The 16716-nt window shown below is 36.6% G+C and overlaps 1 protein-coding gene across 2 annotated transcripts; it reads left to right on the forward strand.

Moving 5' to 3' along the window:
- The first annotated feature begins 1026 nt into the window (after positions 1-1026).
- On the forward strand, positions 1027-14191 carry LOC113105644 (telomerase Cajal body protein 1-like). Of its 2 annotated transcripts, none has more exons than XM_026266843.1 (11): positions 1027-1258; positions 1952-2219; positions 3616-3757; positions 3869-3964; positions 4054-4162; positions 5162-5250; positions 10023-10246; positions 11434-11645; positions 11787-11890; positions 11982-12125; positions 12784-14191. In XM_026266843.1, exons 2-11 carry the CDS (start codon positions 2003-2005, stop codon positions 13001-13003), a joined length of 1557 nt encoding a protein of 518 aa, XP_026122628.1. In that variant the 5' UTR covers positions 1027-1258; positions 1952-2002; the 3' UTR covers positions 13004-14191. The 2 variants fall into 2 exon arrangements, with proteins under 2 accessions (XP_026122628.1, XP_026122627.1); XM_026266842.1 differs by having other exon boundaries at positions 1970-2219.
- Positions 14192-16716: the final 2525 nt, after the last annotated feature.

Genomic DNA, 16716 nt, shown 5'->3' on the forward strand with positions numbered 1-16716 from the left:
CTAAATAAATAAATAGGGGGTCATTTTTCTACCTTCATAAACCTGCTTTACGTCAAATGTACGATTATATAACAACTGATTACATGTCTGCTTCTCACGTGAGGGTATATAATAGTAAGCATTTTTCGAAGGACAGTTTACAAAACGTTTAAATAACTGAAATACTGATTAAATTTTTTTAATTAAATACTGTGTTGGAAATATAGTAATCAACATATAAATGTAACCCTTTTTATTATTATTATGTCTTAGCCTAAGTTGTTCCTGGAAAACTCATGAATTTCTAATATTTCTGTTTATCCTGTCAACTCTCACTTGCATTTTTGAACGTAGACTTGAAAGTGCATGATCCAAACCTACATTTTTATAATTCATGACTGAAGACATTTTGTAATGTGATTTTGATGTACCATTTTCGTGGTAATGATATGTTTGAATTTAAAATGGGTTTTAAATGATGGATTTTGATATTTTATGTTTTCAAGTGATATATAATTTCTGATGATTTCTAAAGTGTAATAGAGAAAAAGGCAACAAAGAAGACTTTGTTTTTGTTTTGTTTCTTGACAAAGGTTGGGTTTTTGAGGTGCACTCTTGCCATAAATGAATCTATTACTTTTCCTACATAATTTTTTACAAAAAAGATTGGTAAAATATCTATTTAGGAGTCTTAGACATCTCCAACGATATATAATTTGTCATGATTATATTAGGATTTAATTTTAATATAGTGAAGTAAAAGTAGGTGGCCCACCGAGGGGTCCCAACTAGGGTTGCCAGGTTTCCGCAACAAAACCCGCCCAATTGCTACACAAAACTAGCCCAATCGCGTTTCGAGGGGAGTTCCCTGGTAAAAAAAAATCATGGGGAATCTCCAGTAAAATTCGCATTTCAGAGGCTAAATATCACGTTATTTATGTCGTTTCAACCCGCGGACGTGAAAAACAATCCGCGGCAAGAGTTTTGAAGTAGGGGAAACCGCTAATTTGGCAACACTGTTGTAGAAGCGGAGAATGACGCAAATATCGCGAGAGTCAAGTGACCTGGCAACCCACACTATGCAACAATGGCGGCGCCCTGCGCTTACAAACACGGCGCATGAGTTCCTGTGTGTTGTAGGATGAACCCAACGCGTTTATGGTCGAGATGCTCGGAAACTGTCATCTGGATTTAGTAAATCACATACACTGAGGAATTTTGTCTGCTTTGTAAGATCCAGAGCACAAGACACGACCGATACGAATTAAAGAAACAAGAGGTAGAGTCACTGTTTTTGGCTAGACGATTCAAAATGCTGTTCCACTGAAAAACATTAGTAATTTTAAGAATGCAACCACAAAACCCTGCAAACTTCTTATATGTTAGAATATGAATATTAGTTTCATTAGGACAGTAGCTCCACGTAATCTAGCATTTGTGGTTTCTGGAGATAATAAACGAATTACCTTGTATAAATATAGGATACATGTAAAATTATGCATTATATGTCTGTGTATAAAAATAACTTATTGTAAAAAAAACCTCTTATTATAGTCAATAATACATGTTTCTTTACAACGTTTATATTAAATGTGTTTTGTAAAATTGTGTAATTTTGTAGTAAACATAATTATATATACACAGACACGCAATAAAACAGTAAAAGATTCCCTGCCTGACGCATCACTATTCATTATCGTTTATAAATTATACATTATTTTCTAAAGTACTCCTAAGATAGCCTATTTTCTTTTGAAATTTTGATATGCATATAGCAGAAACTATTAATTTAGTAAGGAATTTATGGGTTTCATATTATTGTAAGTGATATCACTGATTTTACTGATTCTAATATAAATAATATGTAATACAAAGTAATTTTTTATTTTATTGCATGTTGTTGTCAGATAGTTAAGCCCTCAGTGCCACTGTATGTAATCTGTATGAGAAATCCACAACTGAAATTATATAGTTTGTGCATGTTCTGCAGGGCACTAAACACAGAGATCCCCCTGAAAACGTGATGTCCGGTGCAGCTCAGAGCGGTGATGGTGGAGCAGGACACGACACAGAAGCTGATGGGGAACCTCCTCGTGAGGCAGAAGGAGAAGAGCCAGCAGCAAAACAGCCTCGACTGGAGCAGGAAGATGTAGGTCTTGAGTTAGAAATGATACAGATGGCTGTGGTGCCTTCAGCAGACACATGTGGGAGCCATGGTGCAGCTGCGACTTCAGAGGAAGGTGAGGACGTTGTCTTTTTTATTTTTAAAGCACTTTATAACGTCCTGTTTGGCACACTGTCAATATGCCTTTCTGATGTCTTAATATGTGATATAAACTCCATATGCGGTACTCCTACTGCCATGTTTAAAGAATTACATGGAGCTTGTCCTTTAGTTCTTCATATGCGTTCAATTTTGTAGTTAGGCAGCCCTATGCAAGTGAACTGCCGGTTCCTTCCAGAAATTTGGATGTGATGTTATTTTTCTTGGATCTGAAATAAAATGTGATTAAACAGTTCAGGGCTCTTTTTATTTTTTAATTTTTTTTACATGGTTTATCAAGTGAATGCCATTGAATGTTGTTCACATGGACAGTATGACATGTGCCTTTAATCACAGATAGTCAGGAAACATTAAAGTAGAGAATAGTGGACTGGTGCATTAATGTTTAAATATATGCATATAATTGGATTTGGTTGTGGACTTTTTAACCCCCAGAAGAAATAATTTAATTTAGCTGTTTGTTTGTTTTTTAGTAAAGATGGATCTTAAGAGTCTTTTTTTTTTTTACAATATAAAATATGATGTGACAGATTTATAAATCTACTAATATGAGGTCTACATCATGACAGAATATGAAATATTTAGAAAACAATTTCAGTTTTCACAACATTTAATCAGGCCATTGCTTATACGTGAAATTAGAAATACTGGAAAAATGAATGTACAGTATATACTCTAAAAAAAAAAAAAAAAGGGGTATGTTTAATTATTTAGTTCCTGGGATCCACAAAAAAAAAAAAAAAAAAAAAAAACCTGACCCTATTACAAACACACAGGTTAACATTGGCTTATGTTTAATTAAATTAAATTAGTAACCTGTTAAGAGGAATTAAGTAACAGATACTTGACACAAAAAATGACATTTTGTCACAATAAAATAAAAAAACTACAGCATACTTTATTGCACACCTTTTAAGTTATAGTTCATGCAAAAACTAAAATGTCATTAAAAAGTTATGAAACTTCAAACCTGTACTGAAATGTTTTCGTATCTCTTTTCTATGCCATCTCAATGAATAGAGAAATAGAGCTTTGCAGCTTCAGAGAAGATTGTTGTAGAACTTCAAATTCACACAAGATTTTGAATCTTAGAAAGCCTCATTCCCCATTTATTGCAATTGTTTGGAAAAGAACAATATCATGCAACATACTTCATTTCTTTCTTATCTATGGAAGAAGAATGTCAAATGTGTTCAGATCTATAAGGTGAGGAAATGTTAATGGATTTTTTTGTGTATTTTCCTCTTTTTTTAAAGAAATGTGCTTTTCTAAATCCTGTAAATAAAGTACCACAAGTAAGCCTCTTACTTGACTCGTCAACCAAGGTGTCTGTGTTATTTTGATTCTGTCAGTCGCCTGTCATCAGACTGATGAAACAGGACAGGCTATGGGGCCTGAGGACATTGAAGGAGATGGGGACAGAGAAACACTCAGACCGACTGAGGAGGACATAGCAGATGAGCCTGAGAAGTACAATTCACAAGAGCAGAGCTGGTAAGTGTACAGCTCATCAGAACATGGTAGGAACAAATGCATGGTGACACAGTTGCAGTGAGACAGGGATATTTTCAGCTGCTCGGTGCTGTCTCTTTGCTGTCTTCACAGTCAGGGCCTCGACTTCAGCCAGAGCCCTCAGATGCTGACGGGCTCCTGGGCCGAGTACACTCACACCGCTGAGAATTACCTCAGAGGCTGCAAATGGTGAGCAGAGATGAAAGCGAGCTGTTTCTGATGGCTGTATAGAGTAAACGGTATCACTGTCTGTCTCTCTTCATGACGTCTCTCTGCAGGGCTCCGGATGGTTCCTGCATTGTCTCAAACAGCGCTGATAATGTTCTTCGTGTGTATAACCTCCCGCCTGAGCTGTACAGCAGCCACTGGGACATGCTTTCTGAAATGGTCAGCCTCTTCTACAATATCTCGTCATGTGTATTTATATATAGGTGCTTCTCAATGAATTTGAATGTTGAGGAAAAGTTCATTTATTTCAGTAAATCAACTCAAATTGTGAAACTCATGTAATAAATAAATTCAGTGCACACAGACTGAAGTAGTTTAAGTCTTTGGTTCTTTTAATTGTGATGATTTCGGCTCTCATTTAACAAAAACCCACCAATCTCAACAAATTAGAATATGGTGACATGCCAATCAGCAAATCAACTCAAAACACCTGCAAAGGTTTCCTGAACCTTCAAAATGGTCTCTGACAATCATTGACACCCTTTACAAGGAGCGTAAGTTTCAAAAATTAATTGCCAATAAGCTGGCTGTTCACAGAGTGCTGTATCCAAGCATGTTAACAGAAAGTTGAGCGGAATGAAAAACTTTTCCACGACATTCTAATTTATTGAGAAGCACCTGTATAAGTAGAAATACTAAGCTAAGATCAGTTCCCTTTGTAGAACTGATTTCAGGCCAATGCTCAAGATTATAAATGGCTTGTGACACGATTTAAAGAAAGATTTTACTTTAATAGTTCAGTCTCTCATCATTTACTCACCCTCAAGTTAATCAAAAACCTGTATGAGTTTCGTTTTTCTGTTGAACTCAAAAGAAGATATTTTGAAGAATGTGGGTAATTAAGCAGTTGATGTTCCCTATTGACTTCCATAGTGGGAAGAAATGCTATGGAGGTCAATGGGGAACATCAGCTTTTTTTATTTGTTATTATTATTTTTTTAAATAAATATCTTCATTTGTGTTCAACAGAATAAATCAACTTATACAGGGTTGACACCGCTTGAAGGTGAGGAAATGATGACAGGATTTACATTTTGGAGTGAAAAAATCACTTTTTTCTTTATTTAACCCTTGAAATGCATATAAATCAGTAAGCAGTCTGATATTCTGTACGCAGAATATGCGCTTGTAATGCTGTTTCTGTTTGTGTGCACTCAGAGTCCAGTGCTGAAGATGGCTGAAGGAGACACCATCTATGACTACTGCTGGTTCCCGAAGATGACGTCTATGGACCCAGACACATGCTTGTGAGTTTTTCTGTCTGTCCTGTTTCAAGGTATCCTAAATCAGCAGTTAAAAGCATCTAGACCAGTTTTTTTTTTTAAACACGTTTTATTTATTTAAACCTTATGTATTGTGAGTCTATCTGAGATTTTTTATTTTAAATTGGCATTTTTATCAGGCTTCTATGAAAATAGCATTGGACATTTTTGAAAATAAAGCACTTTAATAATTGAAAATAAAGCATTTAAATAGCTAGATTTGACTTTTTGAGGTTTTTGCATCTGAAGTCTTCACACACACACACACACACACACATTTGATTTAGTGAAAAGTGGGGACATTCCATAGGTGTAATGGTTTTTATACTGTACAAACTGTATATTCTATGGCCCTACACCAACCCTAACCCTCACAGGAAACTTTGTGCATTTTTACTTTCTCAAAAAAACTCATTCTGTATGATTTATAAGCGTTTTGAAAAATGGGGACATGGGTTATGTCCTCATAAGTCACCCTCTTCTTGTAATACCTGTGTCATACCCATGTCATTATACAGAGTTGTGTCCTGATATGTCACAAAAACGAGCACACACACACACACATATATACACACACACACACACATACACAAAAATGGCTAATCACAGAAATAAGGCAAACCAATATTGTGCAATATTGTGTAGTGTTATTGAAATTTAAAGTAACATTGTTTTATTCTTAAGTATATAATATATAGCTGTTTTAATGTATTATAAAATGTCATTTTCAGCAGCCATTACTCCAATTTTCATTGTCACATGAGCCTTCAAAAAAAAAAAAAAAAAAAAAAAGCTTTGTACTGACCCCAGACTTTTTAACTCTAGTGTAGCTATTTACAAAATATTAGTTTTGATCATGTCTGTTGCGTTGAGTTAAGAGTGTTAAGAGTTATGCTGTTTGGAGAATCACTGTCATTGTGGTCTGTGAGGGGACTGTTAAGGACTGTGTTTGCCGGCTGGTTTGAACCGTTCATTAATACTGCTCTTTTCGTATTTACCTCAATAGTTGTTTTGAAAGCTAGCAGGCGAGGAAAAAAGCAGAACAAACCGGAGGCTATTATCTACTCTGCAGTTCTGCTGACAAAGTCGGACCTGTGTAACAGTGTCCAAATTGATATGCAACGTGTGAATCCTTGATTCTGTTTGTGCTGCAGAGAATAATTGTGTTTGGCTTCTCATTCAGCTCATAACAAAATAAAACAGGCTCTACAAGCCAATGTTTGTGACCCCTGATCTAGAGGAAGATCAAAAGAATCTCTTTCCAATATTTCTGGTGCATTTCACTTTGCAAAACTACACTTAATACTTAGTGAAGACTAATGTGATATTCATGGCTATCCGGAAAGGTTAGACAAAGGTTCCCCCAAAAGATGGACGCTCTCTGATTAACCATGGTCAAGTTTTAATCACTGCTGATGGCCACACTCACATTTTTCACAATCTCTATTGCCTGGTTTACAAAGTGGCCCAGTTAATTCTTTCCAGAGACATGGCACGTCTTTAAAGAGAGTGTGCTTTGTTTAATTAAGCTGCTATTGTTCTGGATCAACATTGCTGTGTTTCCCTTCTGTTATGATCAGTGCTGATGAGCCTTGTCTCCTCCTCCGGCGGAGATTGTTGGATTCAACCCAGAATGTACATTTCAAAGTTTGTGTTTATTGAGGCTGCTCACATTTCCTGTACCTTCTGTGAAACCCTCTCGATTGACTGAGTGGTTTTGATTGCATACATTTATAAAACTGTTTGTTAGTTCTGGCTCTGAAATATGACCGATCTTTGCATATATATGGCCCTGGACCACAAAACCAGTCTTAAGTGTAAATATTTTCGAAATTAAGATTAATACATCAACAATATTGATATATGGTTTGTTATGATCATACAATATTTGGCTGGAATACAACTGTTTGAAAATCTGGAATCTCAGGGTGCAAAAAAAATTAAATACTGAGAAAATCAACCTTTAAATTTGTCCAAATTAAGTTCTTAGCAATGCATATAACTAATCATAAATTAAGTTTTGATATATTTATGTCAGGAAATTTACAAAATATCTTCATGGAAGATGATGACTTAAAAGAAAAATTGATCATTTTGACCCATACAATGTTTTTTCGGCTATTGCTCAAAATATATTCCCCAGTGACTTTGTGCTCCAGGGTCACATATAACAGTTAGTTATAGTTAGAATAAGTTAAATAATTGATTGCAACATCAACATACCAGTGTAATTAAAAAACAAGCATAAACAAATTATCATATGTGTTATTATTTATTAATATTTGCAGTATATAAAAAAATTATAACTTTTAAGTGATCTTAAAACAATATTACTATAAACGCATTACAATAAATGTGACCCTGGGTCACAAAACCAGTGTTAAATTTCTGGGGTATGTTTGTAGCAATAGCCAACAATATTACTGATTTTTCTTTTATGCCAAAAATCATTAGCATCAAGTCAGTTAGTGTGGCTCAGTGGTAGAGCATTGCGTTAGCAGCGCAAAAGGTCATGGGTTCAATTCCCAGGGAACACACATACTGGTAAAAAAATGGATAAAAGCGTCTGTTAAATGCATAAATGTAATGTAAGTAAAGATCTTGTTCAGTGAAGATATTTTGTACATTTCCTACCATAATTATATCAGAACTGAATTCTTTGATTGATAATATGCATTTCTAAGAACTTCATTTGGACAACTTTAAAGGCTTTATAGTACACTGCCTCTGTCAGTGTTCGGTCAGCTGAATTTTTTTCCATTGATTGATTTTGTGCATTCATTTTTACAATTAATACAATAAGTTTGGTCATGTACTGTTACTTAAGGTAGTGAAAAAAAGACAATAGCATGGCTACCTCAAGAGGTGAAAATTGATGCAGTGTTACCAATTTCACATAAATTGACATGTTAATTTTCCCAGCTCTCAGTAAATAACTATGTGTGTGTTAGGGTTTGCTAAAAGTAGTGCTGGAATTGTTTAGGGAGGAAGTAAGTGGTCTCTTATTCTTCCTCTCCAGTCCTCTGTCGCTTCAGTTCTCGTTTAATGATGTCCTCTTTGATGGTTATGTTTTTTGTGTGACAAAAGGCAATGGAACAGAAATCAGTCCAAATCAATGGCAGTCGTCACAGATAGCTGCGGCAGGTTACTAACGAGGGCTCGTTAACTGTGGCATGTGCTGTTTCACCCACACACAGCCTCAGTTCTGATCAAACGTTGTTTGGGATTACAGAATCCGCCCTGCAGCGACCGAAAATGACAAAGAAAATGATGGAATGACAAGTCGTGGGTGAAGGACGAAACTGTAACTTCATAAAGAACTCCTAAAGATGAAGAGGATGAGGTTAAAGGAGTCAAGACGAGACATGCTCAGTAATAATCTGTCATCTTGCGTCTGGTTGTAGTGATATTGTTTACAGGTATTTCTGAAGCATCATGAAACGCAGCAGTTTCCGAGCAAAGCTCTTCTCGGCGTTCGTACCGCTGCCATTGGCTGAAGAGCAGCTTGAGTGTCCACAGGGGTTGATCATTATCTCTGACTTATGATTGGCCGTTCCCTCCAGGGGAGGTGCTTAGTATTCAGGTCATCTTCTTTCCTCCATCTCGACTCGAGTCATTTTGGGGTAGTTTCTCATTACACACTTTTAAACTATGTTGCCCTCCTGTTGAGACCAAACGACGGATCTGCACTTAAGGAAATGGTTCACCCAAAAATAGAAGTTCTGACTTCATTTTCCTCACCCTCATGTCATTCCCAATCCATTTGACATTATTCTGTGAAACACAAGTGGAGAAAACTTAATAAATATCCGGTTGACTAGCATTAATTTAATGGAAGTGTATGGTGATGACTTACTTTAACGCTTAATAAAGTATCTATGATGGATTTTCACACACAAAATTAAGTCATTTCAGTAGCAATTCTTACAATTTGGAATATGAATAAACTTGTTTTGGAATATGAATAAACTTAAATGTGTGGTCATATTAGCTAAATTTAGACATAAAAGGTCTTTTATTGATAATGTATAAAGCACAGCACACATAAGTTACTTTAAAAACAAGCAGCTTTCTGTTTGAATTGAAATTGGTGGCAAAATTGTTACTTTTTTTGCATTCATTAATGTGACCGCATTGTAATAATGTGGTTAAAAAAATGCTGATCATTTTCCAAGTGTTTAGATTGAATTTAGTGATTATGCCCCCCCGATAATGTATCAGTTTTACAGTAAAATAGTAGCATTGTTTTTATTGTATGATCCCTAAATGTTCACATGAGAACTTGCATTGTTTTGTTTTATTCCATCCCAAAGCACAGAGATGATTTACAAACATAGGATTTTTCTAGTATTTAATTTCATTGTTCTTGAATTTAGGTTAAAAACGGGTTTAATACGTTGTATTGTCCATTATCAATGCAAAGTCATCACAAATGAATAAAGATTCATTCTGATATACCAAAAACCTCGTGTATAGGGATTTTCCAAACTTTTGAATGGCATGTGTTCATATGCCTCCTCTTTTTTTTTTTTATCTAGCAGTAGATGTCGTCTTTCACTTCAAATTGTTTGGCTCTTCATTTGTTGGATGATCTATTGTGAATGGGTCTTTTGTGTTGTGAGTTTGAAAGAAAGCCAGTCTGACTGTCAAGTCTGATGTCGCAATCTCTTGTTTTCCCCAAAACAATGGATTTCATTGGGGGAAAGTTTTAAGATTTTGCCATATAATCCAGTTTTCTTCTTTTCTTCTCCCTTCAGCATTGCCAGCAGTAGCCGAGACAACCCCGTCCACATATGGGATGCGTTTTACGGGGACCTCCGGGCATCTTTTCGCCCCTACAACCACCTGGATGAGCTGACAGCGGCCCATTCGCTGTGTTTCTCTCCCGACGGCTCACAGCTCTACTGCGGCTTTGACAAAACCGTCAGGGTCTTCCACACCGAGCGTCCTGGGAGAGACTGCGAGCAGAGGCCCACCATGGGTGAGGATCCCTCTTGTAGAGGAATAACCACTACATCAATCACTCTCACTCTTCAAACGCTCGTTAATCGGGGTCATTAAGACGGCTGGCTGGCTGGCATGGCTGTGGAATGCCTGTAATCCCATTTCATTTCTTTTTGTTTGTTTGGGTGGATTCATTCCAAACACATTCATGACTGGAAACACATATTTGGCTCCATTAAGCTAACACGGCATGCATGCCTCTGATCGAGACAGTAGCTGTGGATATAATTATCTTAGGGTGTTTGTAGTGACTGACTCATTCGTGGTGTTTCAACACTGCTATTGTAATTAATGAATGGTCTGGATTTGACTTGAAAGATCTTTGTTCAGACTGATGAAGGGTTGAAAGATACCACCTAGTGTTTATATTGTATTATATTATTTTAAATGGATGCAAATGAAAGAAACTTTTTTTTTTCATAAACATTTTATTTACAAAAAAATTAAAAAAACTCAGTGATATTGTAAAATTGATATGTTCTGATTAGATGAACTACATGCCAAGTTGTTACAGAGGAGCTGATAGATATAATCTTTTCTTTAATGTTTTTAGGATGCACTTAATTGATTAATTGATCAAAAGTGACAGTAAAGACATTTATAATGTCACAAAGGATTTCCATTTCCAAAAAAATGCTGTTCTTTTGAATTTTCTATTCATTAAAAAATCTCAGTTCCCCAAAAATATTTAGTAGCACAACCTTTTTAATTAATGATGAGGAAAAAAAATAATTTCAAATCAGCATATTAGAATGATTTCTGAAAGATTATGTGACGCTAAAGACTAGTGACATTAAAATATATTCAAATAAAAAAACAGTACTTTTAAACTGTAATTTATTCATGTTTTTACAGCTTTGTTTTGTATCAAATAAGTGCGGGCTTGGTGAACGTAAAAGGCTTTCAAAAACATAAACTCCAAACTTTTGCACAGTAGTGATTGCAGATCAGATGAATTCTATTCTCATTGTCTTATATTAATAATTCTATAGTAATTATACATACTGTAGTAATTAGTTGTGAGCTTCAACTAAGTAAAGACAGCTTCTCCTTGTCTTGAAAAATGTCTTTCTCATTATTCAATGATTTATCATGGTTTTCTAATATGAAACTGATCTTAATACTGTTGTTCCTGTTTTTCTTCCCGCTCGTAACTTTTTGAAGTCAAGAAACAGGGTCAGACTGGCATTATCTCCTGTATAGCCTTCAGTTCGTGTCAGTCCATGTACGCCTGTGGGTCATACTCTCGTTCGGCCGGTCTCTACTCATGTGAGGACGGTTCTCTGTTGGCTCTGCTGCCCGCTCGACACCGCGGAGGACTTACACACCTGCTGTTCTCACCCAACGGCTATCACCTGTTCACGGGCGGCCGTAAGGTCAGTGGGCTCATGTGTGCTGTACTTCTACAGGTTTATATGGCTAAATTCAGTATGTCAGATGCATCCACCAATCAAAAATGCTCTAATTTGGTTGCATGTTTTGAATTTCCAGCTAATGTTATGTGTCACTGCTTTCAGGATTCGGAGATCCTTTGCTGGGACCTCAGAGATCCGGGACAAGTTCTGTTCTCCATGCACAGGAACGTCAACACAAACCAGCGCATCTACTTTGACCTGGACCAGTAAGAGAGATCTACCAGTTTACTTCGAAGGACAGCACAGTAATTAGATGCATTTATGATTTGCTGATGTTGATATTTGTGTCTGAAATAGATCTGGCCGATATCTTCTGAGTGGGGACACAGATGGTGTGGTGTCGGTGTGGGACACCCTCACAGCGCCACCTGATGGGAACGAGGAGACACTACAACCTGCGCTGCAGTTTCAGGCGCACACTAATTGCACTAATGGCATCAGGTATAATTACAGAATTTAAATAACATTTATAAAATGGAAAAACTTCACCTTTTATATTGTGGCTCTGTAATTAATTTTCCCAATTTTAGGAGTACTAAAAGGTTAAGTTTGATTTGGAATTTCTCTATTTTGGGTTTGTCCCTTACCCAGCCTTTAGTCTTCTCTGAAATACATTTACTAAAATTAGAGAAACTATTAATGTGTACTATGTACTAAGAACTTAAAAAGCATATTGTCAGTTCATCTGGCATTCATGCGCTACCGTTGAAAACAAGGGGTCAGTAAGGTTTTTAAACATTTTTGAAAGAAGTCTTTTATGCTTGGAGTGGATTTCGCCAAATATTATTACAGTTTAAAAATAACTGTTTTCCACTACTCCAAGATCCTTTAGAAATTATAATATGCTAATCTGATAAAAAATCTTATATATATTAATTTTACTGTTGAAAACAGTAGTGCTGCTTTATATATAATTTTTGTTTATTTATTTTAAGAATAGAAAGTTAAAAAATGAAGAGCATTTCTTTTTTGTTGTAATGTAAATGTCTTTACGGACACTTACGATCAATTTGAAAGCATGGCATCTTTAACACAAAAAGCGTAAGCACCTGCTAAATAATTCAATGCATATGAGTAAATATTTCTTTTTTTTCGACAGCGTGCATCCTTTCATGCCATTGGTGGCTTCGTCCAGTGGTCAGCGTAAGTTCTGTTGGCCGTCTGACAGTGAGGAATCTGAGTCTGATTCGGATGAGGGGAATGTGATGTCATCAAACAGTGTTCGACAGGACAATGCTCTGGTGCTGTGGTGGGCCGGCCCATTGGGCTCAACCAATGAGAGGGTCCAGGAGGAGGAGCCAGCAGTTATTGAGAGCTAGATCTTTTTGATTGCTAATCATCACTTCTGATGACCCGTAATCTACTGCCAAACCTATAATGATTGTTTAGGTGAAGAGTGGTGAGACTGTAAATCTGCATCGATTTTAGTTGTAGAATAGTCCCTTTTTAAAATCCTGCAGGTTTTTTGTTCTTTGCATGTTGCTGGGTTTGTAAACCTCAATCAGTGAATGTGTAACAATCAAGAGTGAAATCCTTCAAAGTCCATTGAATTTAAACCGTCTTGACAGCAAATTATTATTCCCATCACTTGGGACACTGATCTGAAATATGAATAATTCATTCATAGATTTTGTTTTGTTTGGACGGGGACCTAAATTGATGTTTACGTTGTTTACCAGCAGTGCTTTCAGGATGCCCAGACGTCGCTGGAGTGGGATGCCTCTCAGGTTTCTGATGCAGCATTGGAGCCTTTGCGATTTGCATTGGGTTTGTTTTCCTTTCACCATGTAAAGCCGGTTTCAGGAAACACGTTGAGCCTTGTCTAGGACTTACTTTAAGGACTGCTAGTGAACACAGAAGAGTTATTTCAGGAGCAGGTTTAATCCCTGTATGAGATGATTTTGACTATGGGAAGGCTGTGTGTGATTGACTCTGACAGTTTATCTTATGTTAAATGTGCTATAGAGCTACAGTGGGCAGCTGTGAATATATTTTTGTAAGCCAGTAATCTGCTTCATTGTGTGTGTGTGTGGTTGTTTTCCTGCCTCTCAGTGGTCCTTGATTCTTTAGCTGAGGCTGCGCATTCCCTTTTGTAATAACCTGTGTTTATGTTTGTTTGTGTATGTGTCGGAGAGAAAGAGCCTTTGCATATTCTAATGTTAGCTGTCATCTTGACACAATGGTGTGCATTTTTTAAAAAATGTACACTTTTTACAGCTTTATCTTGCATGTATGTCTGTAATTTACTCTTTAAAGCAGTGGGTTTGAATGTTTGAGGCTTGCCGAACATGTTCTAGTCAGAGTGCTGAGTATCACATTACATTCACTGCTGAAAGCATCAGTTGTTTGTACAAATGTGTAATGCAAACCTTTTTTTGTACTGTTTCTGTGGATTGTAAGCCACATCATCCAAGTCTGCTTCTGGTTTCTTCTGCTCAGAGGAACCATTTGCAACAGCTAGATCACTTTGTGGCTGAAAATATTAATAAACATGTTTAAATCTAAAATGTCACAGTGTTTCTGTAATTAATGGTTTTTAAAGGCAGTAGTAATCACTATTACTATTGCTCAGGCTTAGGTGTGTAACTTCCTGTATTTGTGCTGTGTACATTAATGATATCATGTGGATATTCAGTTTTAAATCTAAAAGTCATAGTGGAATGGAAGTAACTCTAAATGTGCTCTTCTGTATTATGTGCAATATGATAGCAAATAGATTAGAAAATAGAAAAGAAAAATATGTATGGCAGAGACTTTGTTGTTTATTGGATTAAGTGGGAATTTCCTTCAAAAAATGATTGCAAGCTTGCAGCCGATTGTGCAGGGTTTAAGTGGACTTTTTTTTCGTCTAAGAAAAAGTCTGACTGGATGTTATGCTGGAGAAACTTTTGAAAAATATTAGATGTTTCTGGTATGGTTATTGATAAGTTCTTTACAGCTGAATTGAATTTGTTTAATTATGGATGGATTTTGCAGCATTGACAGTTACTGGACTGAATCAACACTAAACTGACTTGCGCTCAATAATCACACTGTTTTCTGCATCACAGAATAATTTCTTTTAAATTTTAAAGACGTTTGACGTTGTTTTGCTATTTATTACTGTGAAGCTGCTTCGAAACTGTATTGTATAAAGCATAAATGTGACTTGACTTGTACGTGGGTACAAATGACAGGCAGTTGTTGAGTGTAATAAGGTTCTTTGCTTTTTGTGTGGGTGAAAAGAGAGAATGATGAGGTCTTGGCAAAGCCTGTTCTTCACAGGAATGAACAGCATTTTTTTGATAAATTCAGCTTCACATGATGGGCATTCTTCCAGGCATTAATACCAGATATGCTGTGATTCAACTTCAAGAGGATACCTGTTTGTTTGAGGTGAGGATAACTGATTTGATGTAAAGGGAGAATGAAAGCGATCTAAGTACTGAGCCCTGTGGCACTCCAGTGGGTATTTGCCATAGGGACAGCTAGCATAATGGCAGCAACTTTTGCATGGGCACGCAACAGTTATATTGTTTTTAGAAAATGTAAAACTCATTTAATTCTATAAATGTATTATTATTAAAAATATTTTTTTTCTTTTAGTACGTCTTAGCTTTTCAATTTCATTTATTTTTATTTAATTTATTGTTTCAGAATATTTCTGTTACATCTTTCGGATTCCAAATAACTGTGAACTTCCATTTTGGGCATTATATTCCATTTTGTGCTCTTCATATTGCACAAAATGTGACCCACAAATGAGCATGAACCCTGAAGCAAAACATCTCAAATGACTAGCGCAGTGGGAGGCTGCTCATAAAACACTTCCACACAATCATACACACACACACACACACACGCTGGCAGGCATCTTGTCTCAAATCTTGATCTTGGATCAAATCATTCTTGAATGCTAAGCAGCACAGTCTGTTGTTTTGTTGTCCATGTTGCTAAGCGACCATCAGCAAGTCAAAAGCTGAAAGAAAAGACAAATCCCGAAAGGGAACGAGACGTGGTGGAGGGCAGGAAATTGTGAGTTTTTAAGAGCCAGTCTCTGGTGCTTCTGTGTGGACCAAGGGTGCAGTGTTTGTGAAGACGAAATGTGGGACACAAGGTCTCTCGAGAAGATGGTGAACAGGACAACTCTAAGCACACAGAGAGTGCTCCACACACACATTCTGGGTGAGTGTAGTCTTAATACTACACAAACCAGTGTTGTAGTCGAGACCGGCTCATTCGAGTCCGAGTCCAGATCGAGTCCAGAGATGGTCGAGTCCGAGTCAAGACCGAGTTCAGAAAGGGTCGAGTCCGAGTCAAGACCGAGTTCAGAAAGGGTCGAGTCCGAGTCAAGACCGAGACCAGAGAGATTGGGTCTGAGACAAGACCTAAAGAAATCTTCAAGAGTATGTAAAATGTATGATGGAAACAATAAAGGGTAAAAGGGCCACATAGTATTCGGTGTAAAGGTAATTTTATTAGAATTATGAATTGTCACTTGTCAATATTAAGTGCTCATTTTCACATAACATCATTGTACCACTATACACATCCATATAACCTTTCTAGTACACATAATATTACTGTACGACTCTATATTGTAATTCTACATAACACTTCTAGTACAAGTAACATTACTGTACCACTATACCTGTAAATGTTCAACTGTAACAGCTTTTACATAACTTTTAACCTTGAAGCTTAACTAATGACTGCTAATATCCTGAAAATGTCTTGGATTATGTGCACTTTAGATGTTATGAAGATTAAAGATGGGCATAATTACTTTTCAAAAAAATAAGTGAGGAGACCATCCTGCTACCCAACCGAGCACGATGTGGTCTCATGATCAATCCACCCAGACTAAAAACACTCTCTACTGGCGCAGAGGAAGCGGGGACTGACAACAGTTACCATTTCATCACTTTCTGTAACAGCAATGGATAATCTAATGCTAATTTCACAGGATGGTGGGTTTTAATGCAGGGTAAAATACACACTAGTCAAAGTTTTTTTTAGTTATGGAGGGCATACACACAAGAGCCGACTGACT

This window comes from Carassius auratus, chromosome 7 (genome assembly GCF_003368295.1).
Source record: "Carassius auratus strain Wakin chromosome 7, ASM336829v1, whole genome shotgun sequence".
Classification (NCBI taxonomy): Eukaryota; Metazoa; Chordata; class Actinopteri; order Cypriniformes; family Cyprinidae; genus Carassius; species Carassius auratus.

Excerpts from the sequence above, each read along its gene's own strand:
- LOC113105644 (XM_026266843.1), top strand. The coding sequence starts at position 2,003 with ATGTCCGGTGCAGCTCAGAGCGGTGATGGTGGAGCAGGACACGACACA. Across the intron at positions 2,220-3,615 it reads AGCTGCGACTTCAGAGGAAG|TCGCCTGTCATCAGACTGAT; the intron begins GTGAGGACGTTG and ends TGATTCTGTCAG. Across the intron at positions 5,251-10,022 it reads ATGGACCCAGACACATGCTT|CATTGCCAGCAGTAGCCGAG; the intron begins GTGAGTTTTTCT and ends TTCTCCCTTCAG.